The sequence below is a fragment of the Cryphonectria parasitica genome, assembly GCF_011745365.1.
Source record: "Cryphonectria parasitica EP155 unplaced genomic scaffold M406scaffold_6, whole genome shotgun sequence".
NCBI lineage: Eukaryota > Fungi > Ascomycota > Sordariomycetes > Diaporthales > Cryphonectriaceae > Cryphonectria > Cryphonectria parasitica.
Window position 1 is genome coordinate 2,275,170 of NW_024468914.1, and position 18,514 is coordinate 2,293,683.

The following is an 18,514-nucleotide window of genomic DNA, read 5'->3' on the forward strand; positions in this document are numbered from 1 at the left end:
GTGGATGTGAAGCTCCGGCTTCAACACACCCACCACCCAACATGGCCTCCTCAGGCATGCTCACAAAAGTATGTCTGCCTTCTTTCTTACTCTTCAATGGCCCGTTGAGAGAGCAACAATGGCAAAACACTGACACTGCGCCCACAGTTCGAGAGCAAGAGCTCGCGCGCCAAGGGAATCGCCTTTCATCCCAAGCGGTAAGCTGAACCAAACCGACCCCCCACCGAGAGTCCTGCCGAGTCGCTTCCTCCAGACTGACAAGCCATCTATCGCAGACCATGGATTCTTGTCTCTCTACACTCCTCGACCATTCAACTATGGGACTGTACGTACAAATCAGCCCAAGATCTTCTTCCAGCGCGGGTGATGGTTCCGGGGCAGGGGACACACGACGGGGATGGGGGCATCCAGCCAAAGCTGTCGCGAACTCCTCCTACGCGCTCTACCTCTTGAAAAATCTTCAATTCGTTCAATGTACAAGCTAACGATGCTGACTCCACACAAAGACCGTATGGGAACCTTGATCGATCGACTCGAAGGTCATAGCGGCCCCGTCCGAGGCGTCGACTTCCACAAGACCCAACCCCTCTTCGTCTCCGGTGGCGACGACTACAAGATCAAGGTCTGGTCTCTGACAACGAGGCGCGAGCTGTTCACGCTCAATGGGCATCTGGACTACGTTCGGACTGTCTTTTTCCACCACGAATTGCCATGGATCATCTCCTCGTCCGACGACCAGACCATCAGGATATGGAACTGGCAGAACCGATCGCTGATCTGCACCATGACCGGTCATAATCACTATGTCATGTGCGCCAACTTCCACCCTACTCAGGACCTGGTCGTCTCCGCATCGCTAGATCAGTCTGTTCGTGTTTGGGATATCTCGGGCCTTCGCAAGAAGCACTCCGCCCCAACATCGATGACTTTCGAGGAGCAAGTGGCGAGGGGCAACCAGAACCAGGCCGACATGTTCGGTAATACAGATGCTGTCGTCAAATTTGTTCTGGAGGGCCACGACAGGGGCGTGAACTGGGTCGCGTTCCATCCCACCATGCCCCTGATCGTATCGGCTGGCGACGATAGGCTGGTCAAGCTGTGGCGCATGAGCGAGACCAAGGCGTGGGAGGTCGACACGTGCCGAGGGCACTTCCAGAACGCATCGGGCTGTTTGTTCCACCCCCACCAAGACCTCATCCTCTCGGCCGGCGAAGATAAGACCATCCGGGTCTGGGATCTGAACAAGAGGACCAGCGTGCAGAGCTTCAAGCGCGAGAATGACCGTTTCTGGGTCATCGCCGCGCACCCCGAGATTAATTTGTTCGCAGCCGGGCACGACAACGGAGTGATGGTTTTCAAGTTGGAGCGCGAGCGGCCCGCGATGGCTGTTCACCAGAATACTCTGTTCTACATCACCAAGGAGAAGCATGTCAAGTCTTACGACTTTCAGAAGGGGACGGAGAGCCCAACGCTTTTGTCCCTTAAGAAGGTCGGACCAGCATGGGTCCCTCCTCGGACTCTTTCCTACAACCCCGCCGAACGCTCTGTCTTGGTGACTTCCTCTACGGATGGGGGCTCTTACGAGCTGATCAACCTTCCCCGTGATGGTTCCGGTGCCATAGAACCAACAGAGTCCAAGCGTGGCCAGGGCAATTCTGCCATTTTCGTTGCTCGCAATCGGTTTGCTGTCCTGAACACCGCTTCCCAAACCATCGACATCAAAGACCTTTCCAACTCGACAACTCGGTCCTTCAAGCCGCCCGTTGGTACCACGGATATCTACTTCGGTGGCACTGGCAACCTGCTCATCATCACACCGACCGCCGTCCATCTTTATGACATTCAGCAGAAGAAGAGCATTGCAGAGCTTTCGGTTAATGGTGTGAAGTACGTGGTCTGGTCGAACGACGGTCTCTATGCGGCCCTCCTGAGCAAGCACAATGTCACGATTGTGACCAAGGCACTGGAGCAGGTCAGCACCCTACACGAGACGATCAGGATCAAAAGTGCCACCTGGGATGACGCTGGTGTGCTTCTCTACTCCACTCTCAACCACATCAAGTATACCCTGCTCAATGGTGACAACGGCATTGTTCGCACATTGGATACGACTGTGTATCTTACGCGTGTCAAGGGCCGCAACGTTTACTGCCTTGATCGGGCGGCGAAGCCTAAGGTTCTGCACATCGATCCCACCGAGTACCGTTTCAAGCTTTCGCTAGTCAAGAAGAACTACAGCGAAATGCTTGACATTATCCGGAATTCGAGCCTGGTGGGACAATCTGTCATCTCCTATGTGCAGAAGAAGGGCTATCCTGAGATCGCACTGCAATTCGTCCAGGACCCAACAACCCGTTTCGAGCTCGCCCTCGAGTGTGGTAACCTGGACGTTGCAGTAGAGATGGCCAAGGAGTTGGACAAACAGGTTCTGTGGTTGAAGCTTGGCACTGAGGCTCTGTCCCACGGAAACCACCAGGTTGTGGAGATGGCCTACCAGAAGCTGAAGCAGTTCGACAAGCTGTCCTTCCTCTACCTCACGACTGGTGACCAGTCCAAGCTTGCGAGGATGGCCAAGATCGCTGAGCACAGAGGAGACTTCACCGCACAATTTCAGAATGACCTTTATCTCGGCGAGAAAGATCGGGTCCAGATGTTCAAGGAGGTTGACCTGTACCCGCTGGCCTACATGACCGCCAAATCATACGGCCTGGAGGACGAGTGCCAAGCCATTCTGGAGGCTACAGGCCTGACAGAAGATCAGATCACGATGCCCAAGATTGGCAATGCTCTGACCCCTCCAAAACCCGTTGTGCCGACCTACAAGGCAAATTGGCCTACGAAGGCCACCTCGCAGTCATTCTTCGAGAAGGCCCTCATGGGTGAGATGGAAGGTCTCTCTCTCGACGACACACCGGCGGCCACCAATGGCTTCGGTGAGGACGTCGAGGATGACGTCGCTGTCAAGAATGGCGTGCTAGCTGAAGACGATGAGGACGAGGACGCTGCAGGATGGGATATGGGCGATGACATCGTGCCAGAAGTCGAGGGCGACTTTGTCAACGTCGAGAGTGCGGATGCCGGCGGCGCTGGCAGCAGCGAGGCCGATCTGTGGGCCCGGAATTCGCCCCTTGCGGTTGATCACGTCGCAGGAGGATCGTTCGAGAGCGCCATGAACCTTCTCAGCAGACAAGTTGGTGCTGTCAACTTCTCGCCACTCAAGCCAAGATTCTTGGAAGTGTACGAGGCGTCCAAGACCTACCTGCCTGCATCTGCAGGACTCCCACCCCTTATCAACTATGTGCGTCGGACCGTTGAGGAGCAGGATCTGAGACAGGTGCTGCCGTTCATCCCTCGGGACCTCGAGCATCTGGCCAGCAACGACCTACAACGGGGTTACGACTCGATGAAAGCCAACAAGCTGGAAGATGGCCTCACAATCTTCAAGAGCATCCTGCACGCGATCCTAGTCAACGCGGTAGCAAGCGAGGGCGAGGTCACAGAGGCCAAGAAGCTCATCACCTCTGCTAGCGAGTACTCTGTCGCCATGAGCGTCGAGCTCGCACGCAGGAAACTCGGTGCCCCCAACGAGGTCAATGCCGATCCCGAGAAGCTGAAGCGCTCTCTCGAGCTGTCGGCATACTTCACCATCCCCAAGATCGAGGTACCCCACCGGCAGTTGGCCTTACTCAACGCCATGAACCTAGCGTTCAGGAGCAAGAACTACAGCTCGGCATTGAGCTTTGCTAATCGCATCTTGGCGAATGGTGGTGCTAACAAAATCTTGGAAAATGTAAGTCATAAAAGGCCCCATCAGGTTGAAGTGAGATATGTTGTATTCCTTTTTGTTGGCTGACAACCCTCCTACAGGCACGCAAGACCAAGGCTCAGTGCGAGCGCAACCCGCACGACGCGGTGGAGATCGAGTTCGACCAATTTGCCGAGTTTGAGATCTGCGCTGCCAGCCACACACCTATCTACAGCGGTACGGCGTACGAAGAGTGCGCCTTCGACGGCGCCAAGTACCACACCAAATACAAGGGCACAGTATGCACGGTGTGCGATGTCTGCGAGGTCGGCAAGCACGGCAGCGGTCTTAAGCTGTTCTTCTGAACGGTATTTCGGAGGAGGATGGGGACGCGCACAGAAGAATGGGCGCGATGAGGAAAAAGTTGTCGGGTCCTTGGTGGCAAGGGGGGAAGGGGGAGTAGAAGGTAGCCATTTGAAATTCGATCATGATTCCATAAGAAAGAAAAAAGGCGACGGTCACGGGCCCCCTGCGCCAACATGTAATTATGACGCGAAGACGTATCCTAGGTGCGAAGGACATTGGCTGGCTTGTTGAACAATTGTGTTTCTGTTTGCATCTGGCTCTTAGATTAAAAAAAAAATTGCGGGCGGATACGGAAAAGAACAACGCTCTCTTTGCTGGAGGGTTTCCGCGGAAATGCAATACATACGTATATATATACATCTCATATCATCACAAGTCTTATGTTCGCGTACTGTCGTCTCGGCCGGTGCCTGCATATGGGCCATCGGGTGTACATGACCACCATCAAGCAGCGCGACCAGGCCATGTGCGTCGTCATTTGGTTGTCTAATGATATTACATTGTCATCATGGTCTAAGTGCCATTGTTTTCTTCTGTTGGCCGTCCCCCCCCCCCCCCTTTCTTCCCTTCTCGCTAGCATTGAATTCCTCATCACGGCTCGACTGTTTGATATGCACAACGTGCCGCCCACACTGAACTGAGACCGCACTTCCGGCTACACGATAGTCTCCAACTCCCTCGCATACCCCAACGCATTCTCAATAACCAACTTGCTCATCCCCTCCTTGCCAGCACCGGCGCCGCCCGCCGCGGCGTCGTCCTGCTCCTCGTCTGCGGTCTCGGTCTCCTTGGGGAAGTAAATCATGCCGTCCCGGAGGATCCAACCGCGCGACTTGGCAAAGTCGATGACCGCGCCCTCGGAGTCGAGGAAGAGGAGGGACTTTGTTGAGGAGATGGGGAGGCTGGGGTAGGCGCGCTCGCTGGAGGAGGCGATCTCGGAGCGGATCTGGGAGGTGAGGATCTGTATGGAGAGAGAAAGGGAACCCCCCAAAGAGGGTATCCCCGCGGGAGTCAGCGGGCAGGTTTCTTCCATACGATGAGGAAAGCAGAGATACAGATCAAACCGCGGACACGGCATGTTTCGTATAATAATCATATATGTGAAGAGAGCGGGCTGGGGGGCGACAGGCATGCAGGCAGAACTAACCTCTGAGAAGACGGCATATTCCTCGCTAGGCACCTCGCGGCTCTTCATGGCCTTCCAGACACGATCATAGCTGCCCTCCATCAGCCACCGCTCCAGGCGGATAGGATAGCCAAGGAAGCGGTCGCCCTCCACATCGACACTACCACCGCCGCCCTCGCGCGTCGACAGGCTCTCCAGCTCGCTGTGAAACTCGGCGTAGCGGCCCTGCGTGAGGAGGAGCAGCAGGTAGAGGCCGGTGACCTTGTTACGCTCGGGCAGGGCCGGGGGCAGGACGGCGGCGGGCAGCTCGTAGAAGGGGGCGAGCTGGGTGACATAGCGGGTGAAGGCGTCCGGGTCGCGGGCGCGGATGCTGTAGAGGGCGCCCTGCTCGTAGGTCTCGCGGGCGAGGGCGAGGATGGGCTGGGGCTGGGGCGGGCTGGAGGGCGAGAGGGCCGAGAGCTTGAGGAGGAGGAGCTTAGCTTTTGAGAGGAGGGAGGCGGCGTCGGCGTAGCTGAGGGAGGAGGGCGAGGATTTCAGCTGGCTGAGGATCTGTTGCAGCTGGCGGTCGGCCATCTTGAGAGGTCTGGAGTCGGGGAAGGAAGTGGAGGTGGTGTGTTTTGTGGCGAAGGTGGTAGTGATGGTGGTGATCGAAAGCCGAGGCGAGCCCAGAAGAGGGTGGTGGGCAATGGTGTAGTGGGAATCTGATTGGAATCTTTGTTCCTTGCTTTACTTAGATCAAAAGTGTGGCAAGGTCGTTGGTGAACAAGAGTAGAGCGGTCTTTGCTCTGTACGGTCTTCTTTGGGAGTGTGGGTTGTCTCGTCGTAAATGCTAGGTCGTCTGAAATGGGTATACTTAAAGTGAAAGCCAGCGCCAGGCTGCGGGAAGCTGACGATTGACGTTGACCTCCGGGCTGGCAGCATGAGCTTGGGATGGGGGGAGGGGGGGTTGCAGTGAGTAGTATGGTCTGTCCTAAGATTCATAGGTCCAGACCCTGATAAGCCAGACCGACCCTCTTGCTCCTCCGACCCCCTCTTACCCTGCAACCCACTTGACAACCTCAACAACTGTGACATGCTTCTACCAGCCTGAACACTGAACATTTAGCTATCTGCTACAAAAAAAAAAACCAAACCCCAGTACTATATGACACGAGGATAGGCGTGCTTCAGGCATCTTCACTAAGCTAGCTGCTTGATATTCTACTTCTGGCTATTTGACCTAATCATATAACTATCGCCAGCCTCAACTGTTACCAGCACTAGTCGAGATAATGCATGCTACTCTTCTATTCATTCGCTCATTCCAGACCAAGGAATATACACCAAGTTGTTGTGATGCGCAGATACTCTACTGGTGCAGCTCATGACCCAAAATATCGACTTAGTGAACTTCACCATCGCACTTTACGCTGTTTCTAGGATTCTTAATGGCTCCGTCGATGACAACAAGGTCATGCCATATGCCTGAAACTTGTAGAGGCTACATCCTAATTACCTGCCGGTCGCCAGTGGCGGAAGACAAACATCAACGGAGGCTTTCTGCACAGGCAAGTTGTCCTCATCGTCACTCCAAGTTAACAGACCAAGCCGATCTAACCATCTCACGAGAATAAGACTAAGTAAGTGACTAGGTATTTTGGACCAAGCACATGCCAGCCCTTTGACCGCCCGGCTTCCCTAGACTCAAAGGCAGTCTGCTAAGGCGAGGAATAGTTGTGTTGATTGCTTGTGACTCTCTCCTATGCATCTTGGGACAACAACATATAAATATCCCTCCTCCCTCCCCCTTTCATCTTCTCTTGTTTTCTCTTTCCTCCATCCTTCATACTTTCTTCCACCAACTCTCCGGCTACGCTACCAAGTTCCTCGGCGACCCAGGCCATCTCTTGCCCTCGCCATCAGCAGCGCCGACCGACCATCAAGGTTCTCGCCATACCGCCGTCACAGAGGAGCCACGTACGACCAAGAATGGGTGAACTCGGGCCAGCCCAGCAATCACTGTCATAAGACGAGCAGCCCCATATCCTTTCTTCCCTCCTATCTCGCCACCGTCGAGAGCGCCCTGTCAAGCCGACGCGCCAAACAAGCCAGGACAACGCATGGCCTCGTGCACCTGTGGCCGGCCCCTCCCCCCTTCCTTCTTCCTCCCTTGGAGCTGCTCTACCTCCTGTTTACTCGCTGCTGTTTTCGAGACGTGCAGCCCACCAGCAGCAGCAGCAAAAACCCCCTCCAACGGGCGAGAAAAGATGGCATGTTCTTGGGGGCGGGGGCCTGGAGGAGAACCAGAGGCAGCAAAAGTCCCTGCCTCCTCATCCTCCCCTCTCTGCCGGAGCAAACACCCTTGATCGGTCGCGATGCTCCGTCCTCGGCCTCTCCTACAACAACAAACACAAGTCTTCTTCTTCTGCATTCCCCAATCGCAACAAAAAGAACAAGAAAAAACAAGAGAAAACAACTGGATTCAGAATATGGCCTCTTCTGTTTTGTCCTTTGGCGAAAAGAAGCTGTTGAGATATATGCTGTGTCGAATTCTGATGTCGTGCACAAATTCCCACCCTCACATTGGGACGTCTACGCCCCACATCATTACCACAAGTCAACACTGCCCATTCGTCACGCATGGAAGGAACATGGGGCCGTTTGAACGGCGATGGTGGTGTTGTGGTTTTTCTCATGAGATTGTCAAAGATCCGCTGCTGTCTTTCGGAGTTCTTCGTTCGTGCTTTCCAGTCTCGCGTTCAGACACATATCAACTTCTGTAGCGGAGTAACGGGAATGTCCTCATGGACATTCTGAAAATACAATCAATTCTCAAGGATAATACCTTGCCAAGCTTTTTCCAACTTTTTTTTTTTCTTGGAGTAAAACCGTTGTATGCACAGAGCCCATATTTGACAAGCCCTACACAGTATTTCTTACGCAGAAATAACCACAGCATAGCTAATCACCGATATAAAGATATGAAAAAGACTAGGAAGTCTGTTGTTATTTGCCGGTAGGAGACACCACAAGCCCAGAAAACCATGATATGCAATAGTTAAGTACGTGGACCAGCTTGGTAAAGGATCCAATCAGGAATATACAAGTCAAGTCCTCCCATCTTCACCATCCAAACCACGCTTCACCTGCTCCCTTTCTTCACACCAACACCTCCAACTTCCAAAGGTATCCTATAATTATGATGTGACGTACAAAATACGATAAAGACCCCAACCTCACTTTCGAAAGTGCCATGATATCCCCAGTAACATATTCAAATCAAGCTAACCAGGCGAAAACGCTCCGTCCGTCCATCTGCATGCTCCGTCTACATGCACAAGTACATGACTATTATATTCATATCCAGTTAAACCACCATAGGCATGATTTTCATCCATGACTTGGCCCGTAATTAATACCTCAGTACTTTATGTATATATGTATGTGGGGACGTTTTTCCTTTTCTGCTTCAACCTCTTCCAACAGCGCCCAGAGTGAGAATCTTTGTTTTTAAAAAAGACATGTAAGAAAACAAATTACCCATCAACCACAACAAATATGTGTGTATGCATGTTATATGAATCATGGACGACAAGAAAGCGCTTTCAATGAATTCAATCAATCAATCACGCTAGCCTTGCCCATGGTATCTCTTTCGCTTTCATGTAGTAGAACGTCTCGTCTCCCTTTGGTCTGTCTTTCCTTCTCTCCCTCCCTCCCTCCCTCTCTCTCTCATCTAGACACAAAAGCTTGAAGCAAGTTTACATGACAATCTAGATAGGTAGAACAACAAACGTCAGCCGTCGGAACAAGAATGTAGCTACAACGGGGGGAGATGTGACAGGCAGTACTCACACAATCCTTGTCATCCTTGACTTGCGGGACACCCATCTCATCAAAAGTAGATGGACCCCCTCCCATCGTCTTGCCGTCAGGGTGATCCGTTGGCTTCCTGGGCGGCTTGACACTAGCCGCCGGGCTCGACTGCGAGGGCGTGCCGTGTGAGCTCGATGGCGGCGTCGGCCGAGCCTGAGCCGGAGGTGCGCTCGCCCGGCCGGCCATGGGTACATCGCTGAGGCTGACGCCCTGCTGCGAGTTCCCGGTCATGGGCCGCATCTGCGGTTGAGGCTGGCTAGACTGCCGTGGTCCCTGTGGAGAGTCGTAGCGGGGCATTGGTGGACCGCCTCCCATTGAGTCGTGGCGTGGTGGTGGGGCGCCGCTGCCGCGTGAACTGGGGCGAGCACCGTACGGCTGGGCACCAGGCATCGAGGGGGGCATGAGGGGTGGTGACTGCTGGGGTGCGGCCATGTTCCCATACGGCGCTTGCTGTATTGGTGCAGGGCCTCCACGTCCTGCTAGATGTGAATGCACTCCGGTTAGCCTATCTGTCTCTTGCCACACAAAGTTTAGGCTAGCAAGAGGGAATTGTCCTTACCATTGCCACCAGGCCCAGCCATGGGTTTTGGACCACGACCAGGACCAGGACCTGGACCGGGAGTAAGGTTGCTCATACTGCCCTGTCTGCGACCTCCTGGTCCGGCCGGCCCGCCAGGCGGGTAGGGTGAAGTGGACGGCATACGACCGCGACCTGCACCACCAGGACCGAGCGGCATGCCTGCTGGGATGATGCCAGGTGCCAGATTTGGCCCTGGCCCCAGGCGGCCAGCACTTCCTGGACGAGGTCCATTGGGATCTGGACGCCCTGGAGGTGGCAGTCCCGAGTAGGGGCGCTGTGAGGATGGTGGTGGTAGTCTGGATCCTCCGTCGTCGGGGTATGGTGCGGCCGACGAGGGCCGGTTCATGTTGAGCGGCGGGGCGTTTTCGTCATCTGGGTACGGTGCAGCTGACTTGGGTCGCATGGCAAGATTGCCGTGGTCGACGTTGACGTTCAGGCCGAACGCTGGCGGCCGACCGTCGGGGTTCACGGGTCCATGTCGAGGGGAGGGGTTGGGTGATATCCGAGGGCTTCCTCTTCCGCTGGGATCATTTGGCGTCCTGGGAGCCTCGGGCAGAGGCGCCATGTGCTGCTGGTCCTTCATCCGCTGGAGTCTCTCTGGCCGTTTCCCCCTCATCGAGCCGTGCTGCGACTTGATCCTCGTGAGCGCCGTGGTCTCGTGGTCCTTCTTGGACAGGCTCTTGTCCTTGCTCAGGCTGTCGAGCCGCCCCACCGCGTCCTGGTTACCATGCGACGCCGCCTGTTCGTACCAGCGTCGTGCCTCTTTGAGATCCTTGGGCACGTGGATCCCGATCTCATGGTAGTAGCCCATGGCGAACTCACCCGTGGCCAGCTTCGCATCTGCAGCCTGCTTTGCGAACTTGAAGGCCAGCGCCTCGTTCTTGGCAAAGTTGCTCTCGTAGCCAAACAGGAACCACCTGCTGACGCCCAACGCGGCCTCGGGCTGCCCTTGTGCTGCGGCCAGGCCGTAGTAGTGCAGGGAGTAGGAGGGGTTGAAGTCGCAGCCGAGCTGGCACAGCTCGTAGGCCTGGCCCATCTTGAGCTGCGCCTTGGAGAAGCCGAGGTAGGCGGCCTTCTCGACGTACTGCCTGGCGGTGTCCACCTTGTACGGCAGCAGGTCGTCCGGCACCATGATGTCTGGCAGGTCCCGCGCGATGAGCATGCCGTAGACGTAGGCACCCTGGGGGGCGTCCTCGTCGGCCGTGTCTGCGGCGCGGTTGATCAGGTCGATGCCGTACCGGAAGTCCTGCCTCTGGCCGTGTTGGCCCAGCAGGGCCATCATGCCGAGGCGGTACATGGCCGCCGAGTCCCCCTGGGAGAGACCCATGTGATAGTGCTTGAGGGCGCTGTCGATATCGTTGGAGTTCTCGAAGAGCATACCCATGCGGTACTCGGCGCGCGCCCACCCACCCTCGGCGGCCTGCCGGTAGGCCTTGAAGGCGGCCTTGCGGTCCTGCCTCTCGCCGAACTTGCCAAACTCGTCCCACTTGGCCTTCATGAAGATGGCCTCGGGGTGGTTCTGGTCGACGAGGTAGCCGACGATGCTCATGGCGTCCACCTTGAGGTCGTGCTCGACGACGGGGGTCTGGGGGCGGGCGCCATAGCTGTCGCGGGCCTCGCGCGTGCGGACCTCGGCAGCAGTCTCGACGTAGTTGAGCGAGTCCCTGGCCCAGGTGAGCTGCATGCTCACGTTGTTGGAGTGCAGCACATGCTGGCGCGCATTGTATAGTATCTCCTCCTTCTCCTTGTCGCTGGGCGGGATGTTCTCCCCCTTCACCCTGGGGAAGGGGGAGTCGCCGGGGGCCTCGTAGTCAGCCATGGGCCTGTAGCTCTTGTTGTGGTCGCCGTCCTCGAAGGGGCGGAAGTTCTGGCCTGCGTCGGTATAGCCGGAGAGGGCGTTGCTGAGCGACTCGCCTCGCACGTGGCCAGCGTCGCCGAGGTAGTTGGGGGCAGAGCCGTTGTTGTTCGGTCGTGGGTGAACCTCGCGGGCCTCGAGTTCCATGCGCTGGAGGCCTTGTTGCATGTTTTGAGGGACCTCGGGCATAACCCTGTAGTAGGTAGTAAGGGCCCGAATCCAACGTCAGCCTTCAAAGCGCCATGAGTTTTAGGGGGTTGGGCAGAGCTTTTCCAGCTTAGCCCATGCCCAGCCCAGTCCATGGTCCAGAGTCCATAGCTCAGCACAGTCAACAAAAGTACCGCACGATCAGCCCGCCAGCCAGCATGTGTCTGTGTCTGTGTGTGTTTGTGTATGCGTACGGAGGGCGCCACAGCACAAGCACACACAGCACACAGCAGAGGACAGCACGCTTTGCGACTTGGGACGGGAACAGAGACGGGGGCCGGGATGGCCGGTACTGGAGACGGAGAAGAAGTGGACTGTTGGGAAATTAACACTGACCTCTGGGGCGATGGCGCGTACATCTGCGGCATCTGGTAGTCGTCGTGACCGCCAGGAACGAAAGTTGCTCCAAATTGTGGCATCTCGTAGGAAACGATGCGATGCGGGGGGGTTGAGCCTGCATAAATACAACCATAAAACGATTGATCTGTCAGCCAGGCCAGAGAGTACCCTGCGTCCTCCCTTTTTTCTTCAACCCCTGCAATCCACTAGGCCTAAAAGAAATATATTCCCAGGTAGGACCTGAAGCTTTCTTTTCTTTCTCCTTTCTTTTTTTCCCCCGGAGCAAGAGTTGGTCGTGCAAGGCTGCGGAGGAAGACGAGAGCGAGGGGGCGGGGGGGCGGTTTCGGGTGGGTTGGGTGGGAAGCCTGAACAGGGCCGAAGGGGGGTCGAGAGGGGCTGTTGGAGAGGTTTCTGGAAGGTGTCGCAGGGCCTGGACAGGACAATCTCTTATGGGGATGTACCGAGTAGTTGCGTCTAGGTTCTTTCCCTGTTGACTCCAGCTTGGCCCAGAGCTGCTGCTGCCCAGCTTCGTTGCCCAGAGCACGTCTTGATAGGGGAGGCGGGGAGCCAAGCCGCTGTCGCGTTCTCTGATGTCTGTGTCTGACTGACGAGAGCTCAGCCCCTTTTTCGAACAAGGCCAAGGTGAAGTGTGGAGGGAGGTAGTATGTCGAATGCCGTGCCCTATTCCGGTCGGTCTCGCTCATGCAATCGATCCCCCCTCAATGTAATGCGGCAAAGCCTTCGTAAAAGAGAAGAAAGCCCCTGCTCCACAAGCTGCAGGGTTTCAGATCCACCCACTGCAGCTGTTGGCCACCACACAGTTGAGACCTCTGGGGGTGGGTGTGTGGGTGTGCTTGCTAAGGGGCGAGAACGGGTTGCCTGAAAATGGGCTTTGCTAAGGGGACGAATCATGCGCCATGGACGGGCATGGGACATGAGTGATCAATCCCACGGCACAGGCCCAAAATCCAATATTCAATTTCGATTCTTGTATGATTGTGCTGATCGATCTCACTTTTGGGAACGGGGGTCGGTGACGGCACAGCCCGACCAGTGCTGACAGGCGTATTTAGGTCTTTGTTCCCTGGGCACCCCTGGGAAGGAGGGGGGCTGATGGATGGGATGCGCTCGTGTCGTTTCTTGTTGCCATTTTTAGGTCCAGTGGCTCTTCTCTTTCTTTTTGTTGCGAGTTCGATTTCTCTCCTTGGTTGTTGGGTCTTGCGGGAGATCGTCGGGCGTGCATGACGCCAACCCATCTTCTTTGTAGGTTGTTCTATATCCTTCTCCCTCTCTGTTCCTCTCTCTTGGTCTCTTCTCTCTGCAAGAATCCGTGTTGTTCGCTTGTATGACAGGTTGCGAGGGAGGGCTTGCTACGTCGTGTCGCAGTCGCAGTTGCAGTCGCAAGAAAAGGGGGGAAAAGAAGCTTCAGGTCTCCCAGGAAATCTGCTGCACGCCAGAGACATGCGAATTGAAATTCTTCGGCAGCGCGCCAATAGCTGGAACCGCGGGTCTTGTGTCTGAGACACAAAAACACACACACACAACACGTTCGGGGAGGGTATTTGGCTAGGTGAGACTTACTCGTACTATTGTCCTTGGTGGACGAATGCGTCTGGATGGCGGCTGCCGAGGTGACTTGCTGTTGCTGCGCCTGTGACTGCCGCGCTGTGCCGCTTCTTGGCCCGTCGTACGCTGCTGGTTCTCTGCTATAGGCCTGGGGTCTCATCTTGGGGCTAGGAATTTGTTCTTTCTTCATCAGAAGAGAAAGAAGAGGATTCCTCTTGGGTCTTTTGTTTGTTCGTTTGTTACCGTCTTGTCAGGCACCCGCCAAGCTTCAATCACCTCCCCAAGCCGCAAGAAACCCGCAACCACTGTGGCTGTACGCTGAGCGAGGCGGGCCCCCTCGGTCGTTGGGATGAATGGCCTGGATGAACAGTTGAACTGGCTTGCTTGACTGGGGCTTGTCGTCTGGACTCTGAAGGGGTGATGCCTGTCCGCACCTAGGGGCACCTGGGAGGACAAACCCTCAGCTCCTCGCAGCGCCTTTAGAGGCGGGTGGGTGTGGGCGGGCAATGAGAGAGTGAATCTAGTAAGAGAGAAGAAATCCCAAGAATATCCAAGCAGCTGGCAAGGGGCGCCTTTGACAGTCCTTTTGAATTGCTGAAGGGCTTGGGTTCCCTGTTCGCTTTCCTTTGCGATTCACATGAGCCTGGGCCGCTGTTGAGCTAAGTTAGGGTCCTTAAAAATGAAACCCAAAGGATTCAAAACTCGGCCGCCTGCATGGCCTGTCTGCCTCTTGCTGCTGTGGCTACCATATGAGGATTCAGGTGAATTGCGAATCGAATGTTTTGTGGCTAAAGGGGAATGCTGGACTCACCTCTTTGCATTTGCCAAAAAAAGAAAGCTCGGTCTGATCGGATTCTCTAACAGGACTGGGCTCAAAACTCTATATGAGCATCAAATCAGTGATATTCCTTCTGCTACTGCACAGGATCAAGCCCGCTCGAGCCAGGGGAAGAAGAATAGGAAGCAAGAAGGAAATAGCAAGCAGCAGGATGCAAAAAGAAAGAAGTGGCTGCTTGGGGTTACGCAGTGAAGTGTCCAAGCAAGACTGTCCAAATCTTACAAGGGCTGAGTGAAGGACCTCTGGGAAGGCAGGTCTTGGTGGTAGCTGCTCATTAAAGCTTCCTAGGTGGGATTCCCCGTGTGGCTTGACGCTTAACCTGGGAACATCAATCAGGATCAAAAGAAGCAATACCGATACACAGCCACCGGGTTTCACATGTCTCGAACTGGGCAGAGCTTCGCCCTTCTTTGTGCAGTATCATAGATATACTTGTGTCGCGCCAGGTCGAGCTCATGAATTATGTTTATCAGCCCTGCTAGACATGAGCAAACTGCCTGTCACCAATCATGGCACGGATTCTCGTGGCACCGTCACTTTGGTGTCATTATAAGGGAGTGATGTTGAGTGTATTGGAAACGTTTCCGTAGCTGTCTGAAACTCTACCTCTAACAAGCTTGCAGGTTTTCCGCTAAAAGTATATAGCAATGCCAGACTACCAACGATTTCGTCTGAACGCCAATGCGCCACTGCTCTCGATGCAACCATATAAGTCACCTCCAAACCGTCCTCATCAAAATGTCATGACGCAAGCCAAAACCAAAAAAAAAAAAAAAAGGGGGGGGGGGGGAAGAAAAAAAGAAAGGACAATCAAAAGAAAGAAAGAATGACAATCAAAGGACCACCCAGCAACAGCAAGATCAATGCGATATGTACTGGAACACGGCCGATACTTCATCCACGCCACACTCCTGCCGAAGGAGCAAGTCTTGAATCGCATTCAAACCTTCATTGTTGAAATGGTTCCACGTGCTCGTGTCACCATACAACATTGCCGGCGCCTTGAGGTACTGTTTCCCGTCAGGCTTGCACCGCTTGCACTTGAACGTGTCGTGAGTATCGCTTCTCGTCCCTGGTCTGTACTGGAACAGCTCTCGGAGGCTGTCCAGGCTGAAGTGCCGCTCCACGTCTTCCGCCTCATCCACCACACACGAAGACAGTGACTGCTTGTGGCTCTGCCGCTGGAAGATCTTCTCCTCGATCGTACCTGTGGCGATGAACCGGTAGACGAAGCAGTCCTTCTTTTGCCCATCACGCCACACACGGGCAAGTGCCTGCTGGTCGGCTGCCGGGTTCCAGTCAGGGTCGAAGAGGACAAGACGGTTAGCGCCAATGAGGTTAAGACCACAGCCTCCGGCTTTGCTGGAGAGCAAAAAGATAAACTCGTCCCCCTCAGGATCGTTGAACTTGTCGACAAGCTTCTGCCGCTTTGTGACGTTCATCGAGCCGTCAAGACGCAGGCACGGGTAGGTTCTGTTGCGGCAGAGGCGCTCAAACAGGTCGAGAGTGCTCGTGTAGTTGGAGATGAGCACGATCTTGTCGTTGGTGTCAGCACGGATCCGGGCCAGCATGCGGTCTAGAACCTGCATCTTGCCGCTGTACCACGGCTTCACGTCGCGATCGCGCCCACGGGCTTCCTTGGGCACGTAATCGTCGGGCCAGTGCTCCTCGCTCCCTGGCAGGTCGTTGCTGAGATCAAGCAGGTCCGGGTGGTTACATAGCTTCTTGAGGATGGTGATTGCTTTGAGAGGCTGGCTGCCCTTGCCGCGGAGCAGGGCCTGAATATCCGGGCTGGTGATGAAGTAGTTGTAAAGATCAAGCTGGAATGGAGCCAGGCCGCAGAAGACGACGTGCTCGTACTTGACCGGCAGGTATTTGGACAGGATGTCGTTGGTCCTGCGGATGATGAATTTGTTGACAATCCCGAGCAGCTCAGACAGACACTCGTCGCCCCTCTGGCGTTCCTTGTCGGTTGCATCAGCGTCGCGGCCGCGGAGGATGGGAAGCTCGAACTGCTTGCGGAATTCCAGCCTCGTGCCGAGCAGGCCAGGGTTGGCGAAGCTGATGAGGGCGAAGTACTCGGACAGATCGTTCTGGATCGGTGTGCCGGACAAGATCACCCGCCTCGTGACGTTGAGGTTATTCAGGGCAGTGAACGTTAGGCTGTCTCCATTCTTGAGACGATGGCCCTCGTCGCAGAGCATCAGGCCAATCTTACAGTTCTTGAGCTCATCGATATACAGCCGCAGGGTCTCGTAGGACACGATAATGACCGGGCGGGTTACAGCACGCCCGCTGGAGATAGCCCACTGCCTGAGCTGTCTGGTGAGCTCCTCTTTGGTGGCCTTGCCGTCTATGGCGAAAGGAGTGACGGCATCGGCACCCAGCCACTTGACCAGTTCGTTGGCCCAGTTGCGAACCAGACTCGAGGGACAGGCCACGACAGCCTTTTGGATCGTGGTCTGCCCTGCATCTGGCGACTGCTTGAGAAGCGTCCACAGCAAGGTGATGCACTGCAGGGTCTTGCCGAGACCCATCTCGTCTGCCATTATACACCCATTGGCGTTTGGGTCAATCACGCCGGTGACACATCGGTACATGAACTTGACACCCTCGATCTGATGGGGCCGCAGGACCTTGGCTAGCTTAGGATCAATGACGACGGGGACCCGTGGGTGCTGCCCCTCGACCTTCTTCTTGATGCCCAGGATCTCGGCGAGACTCTTGTGCATGAGCGGTTCCTGGATTTTCTCGACCGGCTTCTCTTCCTCCTTCAGCTGCTCGGGCTCCTTAGGCTTGTCATCCACCGTAGGATCGTAGAGAACAATTGCGAATTCGCCACTCGGATCATGCAGGGGCTTGGCGACGAAGACGGCGCCCTGCCTGAGGCCGAGCGTGGGTGGCGGTCGGTTGGGATTGAAGGCAGCGGAATTTTTGTTGATCAGAGGGATAGCAAAAGCCTTGCGGAAGACTGTGTTCTTGTCCTTGGCCTGGAATACGGGGAATCGATTGACATCTCGATTGGCAAGGGCGAGACGGTCCTCATTTGTGTATGGCTTGTCCGCATCGACCTCTCCATCTGCTCCTGTGTAGTCGATCTTCCTCTTCTTCCTGGTAGGTCGGTCGCTGGCAGGTGTCCTGTTGGCCGAACCGGGGCACTTGAAGGGCTTGTGCAGCTTATCGATGGTTTGAGGCGCAGGGAAGCGGCTTCTAGACGCGACGTTCTCCTTGTTCGCCTTGGGCGTCGACGCAAGCAGCGTCCTACACATTGTGAGTCCTCGAGGTGGAACAAAAGGCCGGGGCGTGTTTGGAGGGGATCACACTTACATTGTGGCCGGCTTTGGAGCCTAGAGAGATGGGCTTCCTTTTCTTCTTTCGCTATCTTTTTTCTCGGAAATTGTCACTTCACTGTTCTGTTGTCTCGGGAAAATTTGATGGTGGCGGAGGATGGTTTGTTGACATTGGAGGGAAAGAGCGCGATGCCAAGGCCGGGGCCGACGCGTCTGCCTCACCTTGTCACGTGCCGTATGCTTTTTACTCTCATCCAACGGACTTGACGAGGCCGGACTATCCTATCGCATGCTGATTTTTGAGGAGACCTGAGAAATTTTAGGAGTTTATATTCTTAGAATTATATCAGGATTTTTCTGTTTCAATACATAAATTTAATGTTCTTGGATGTAAGATGGTCGATTATTTGTTCACCTGTTCAGTGGCTGAACATTGCCTAATGCAGGTAGGCAACTTCGACACATCACACCTGTGCAGCATCCAATATTGGAGATGATAAGTATATGCCCAAATTTCTTATTCAGGAAAACCTATCTTTGAACTTGCGATACATAAATTCTAATCAGAACTCTTCAACGATACATTTGAATACCACGAAAATGGATCGTCCATGATTTTGATTTCCTCTATAACCCGAACCCTAAAGACACCTCTCGTGGCTCCTCAACGGGCCCGCGAGTCTCTAGACTTACAACCCACGATGGCCGTCAAGACTTGATTGCCTAGTCTTGGCAAATTGTAAATTA

The 18,514-nt window shown here is 55.0% G+C and overlaps 4 protein-coding genes across 4 annotated transcripts; 1 reads left to right on the forward strand and 3 right to left on the reverse strand.

The window, feature by feature from the left end:
- Positions 1-41: 41 nt before the first annotated feature.
- M406DRAFT_293219 (Coatomer, alpha subunit) lies at positions 42-4,467 on the forward strand (the record flags this gene model as incomplete). Its single annotated transcript, XM_040919077.1, has 5 exons — positions 42-68; positions 148-197; positions 276-325; positions 507-3,790; positions 3,868-4,467. 5 exons carry the CDS (start codon positions 42-44, stop codon positions 4,108-4,110), a joined length of 3,654 nt encoding a protein of 1,217 aa, XP_040774572.1. The 3' UTR covers positions 4,111-4,467.
- A 36-nt stretch (positions 4,468-4,503) lies between these two features.
- Positions 4,504-6,060, reverse strand: M406DRAFT_357136 (uncharacterized protein). The gene is made up of 2 exons (XM_040923600.1): positions 5,259-6,060; positions 4,504-5,072 (listed from the first exon to the last, which is right to left on the reverse strand). Exons 1-2 carry the CDS (start codon positions 5,808-5,810, stop codon positions 4,767-4,769), a joined length of 858 nt encoding a protein of 285 aa, XP_040774573.1. The 5' UTR covers positions 5,811-6,060; the 3' UTR covers positions 4,504-4,766.
- Positions 6,061-9,622: 3,562 nt separating this feature from the next.
- M406DRAFT_341080 (HCP-like protein) lies at positions 9,623-12,153 on the reverse strand (the record flags this gene model as incomplete). Its single annotated transcript, XM_040921621.1, has 2 exons — positions 9,623-11,720; positions 12,071-12,153. The coding sequence occupies 2 exons, from the start codon at positions 12,151-12,153 to the stop codon at positions 9,623-9,625; spliced, it is 2,181 nt and encodes a 726-aa protein (XP_040774574.1).
- Positions 12,154-15,337: 3,184 nt separating this feature from the next.
- M406DRAFT_332082 (recombinational repair protein) lies at positions 15,338-17,746 on the reverse strand (the record flags this gene model as incomplete). The annotated part of the gene is made up of 1 exon (XM_040920713.1): positions 15,338-17,746. The coding sequence occupies one exon, from the start codon at positions 17,744-17,746 to the stop codon at positions 15,338-15,340; it is 2,409 nt and encodes an 802-aa protein (XP_040774575.1).
- Between the last annotated feature and the right edge of the window lie 768 nt (positions 17,747-18,514).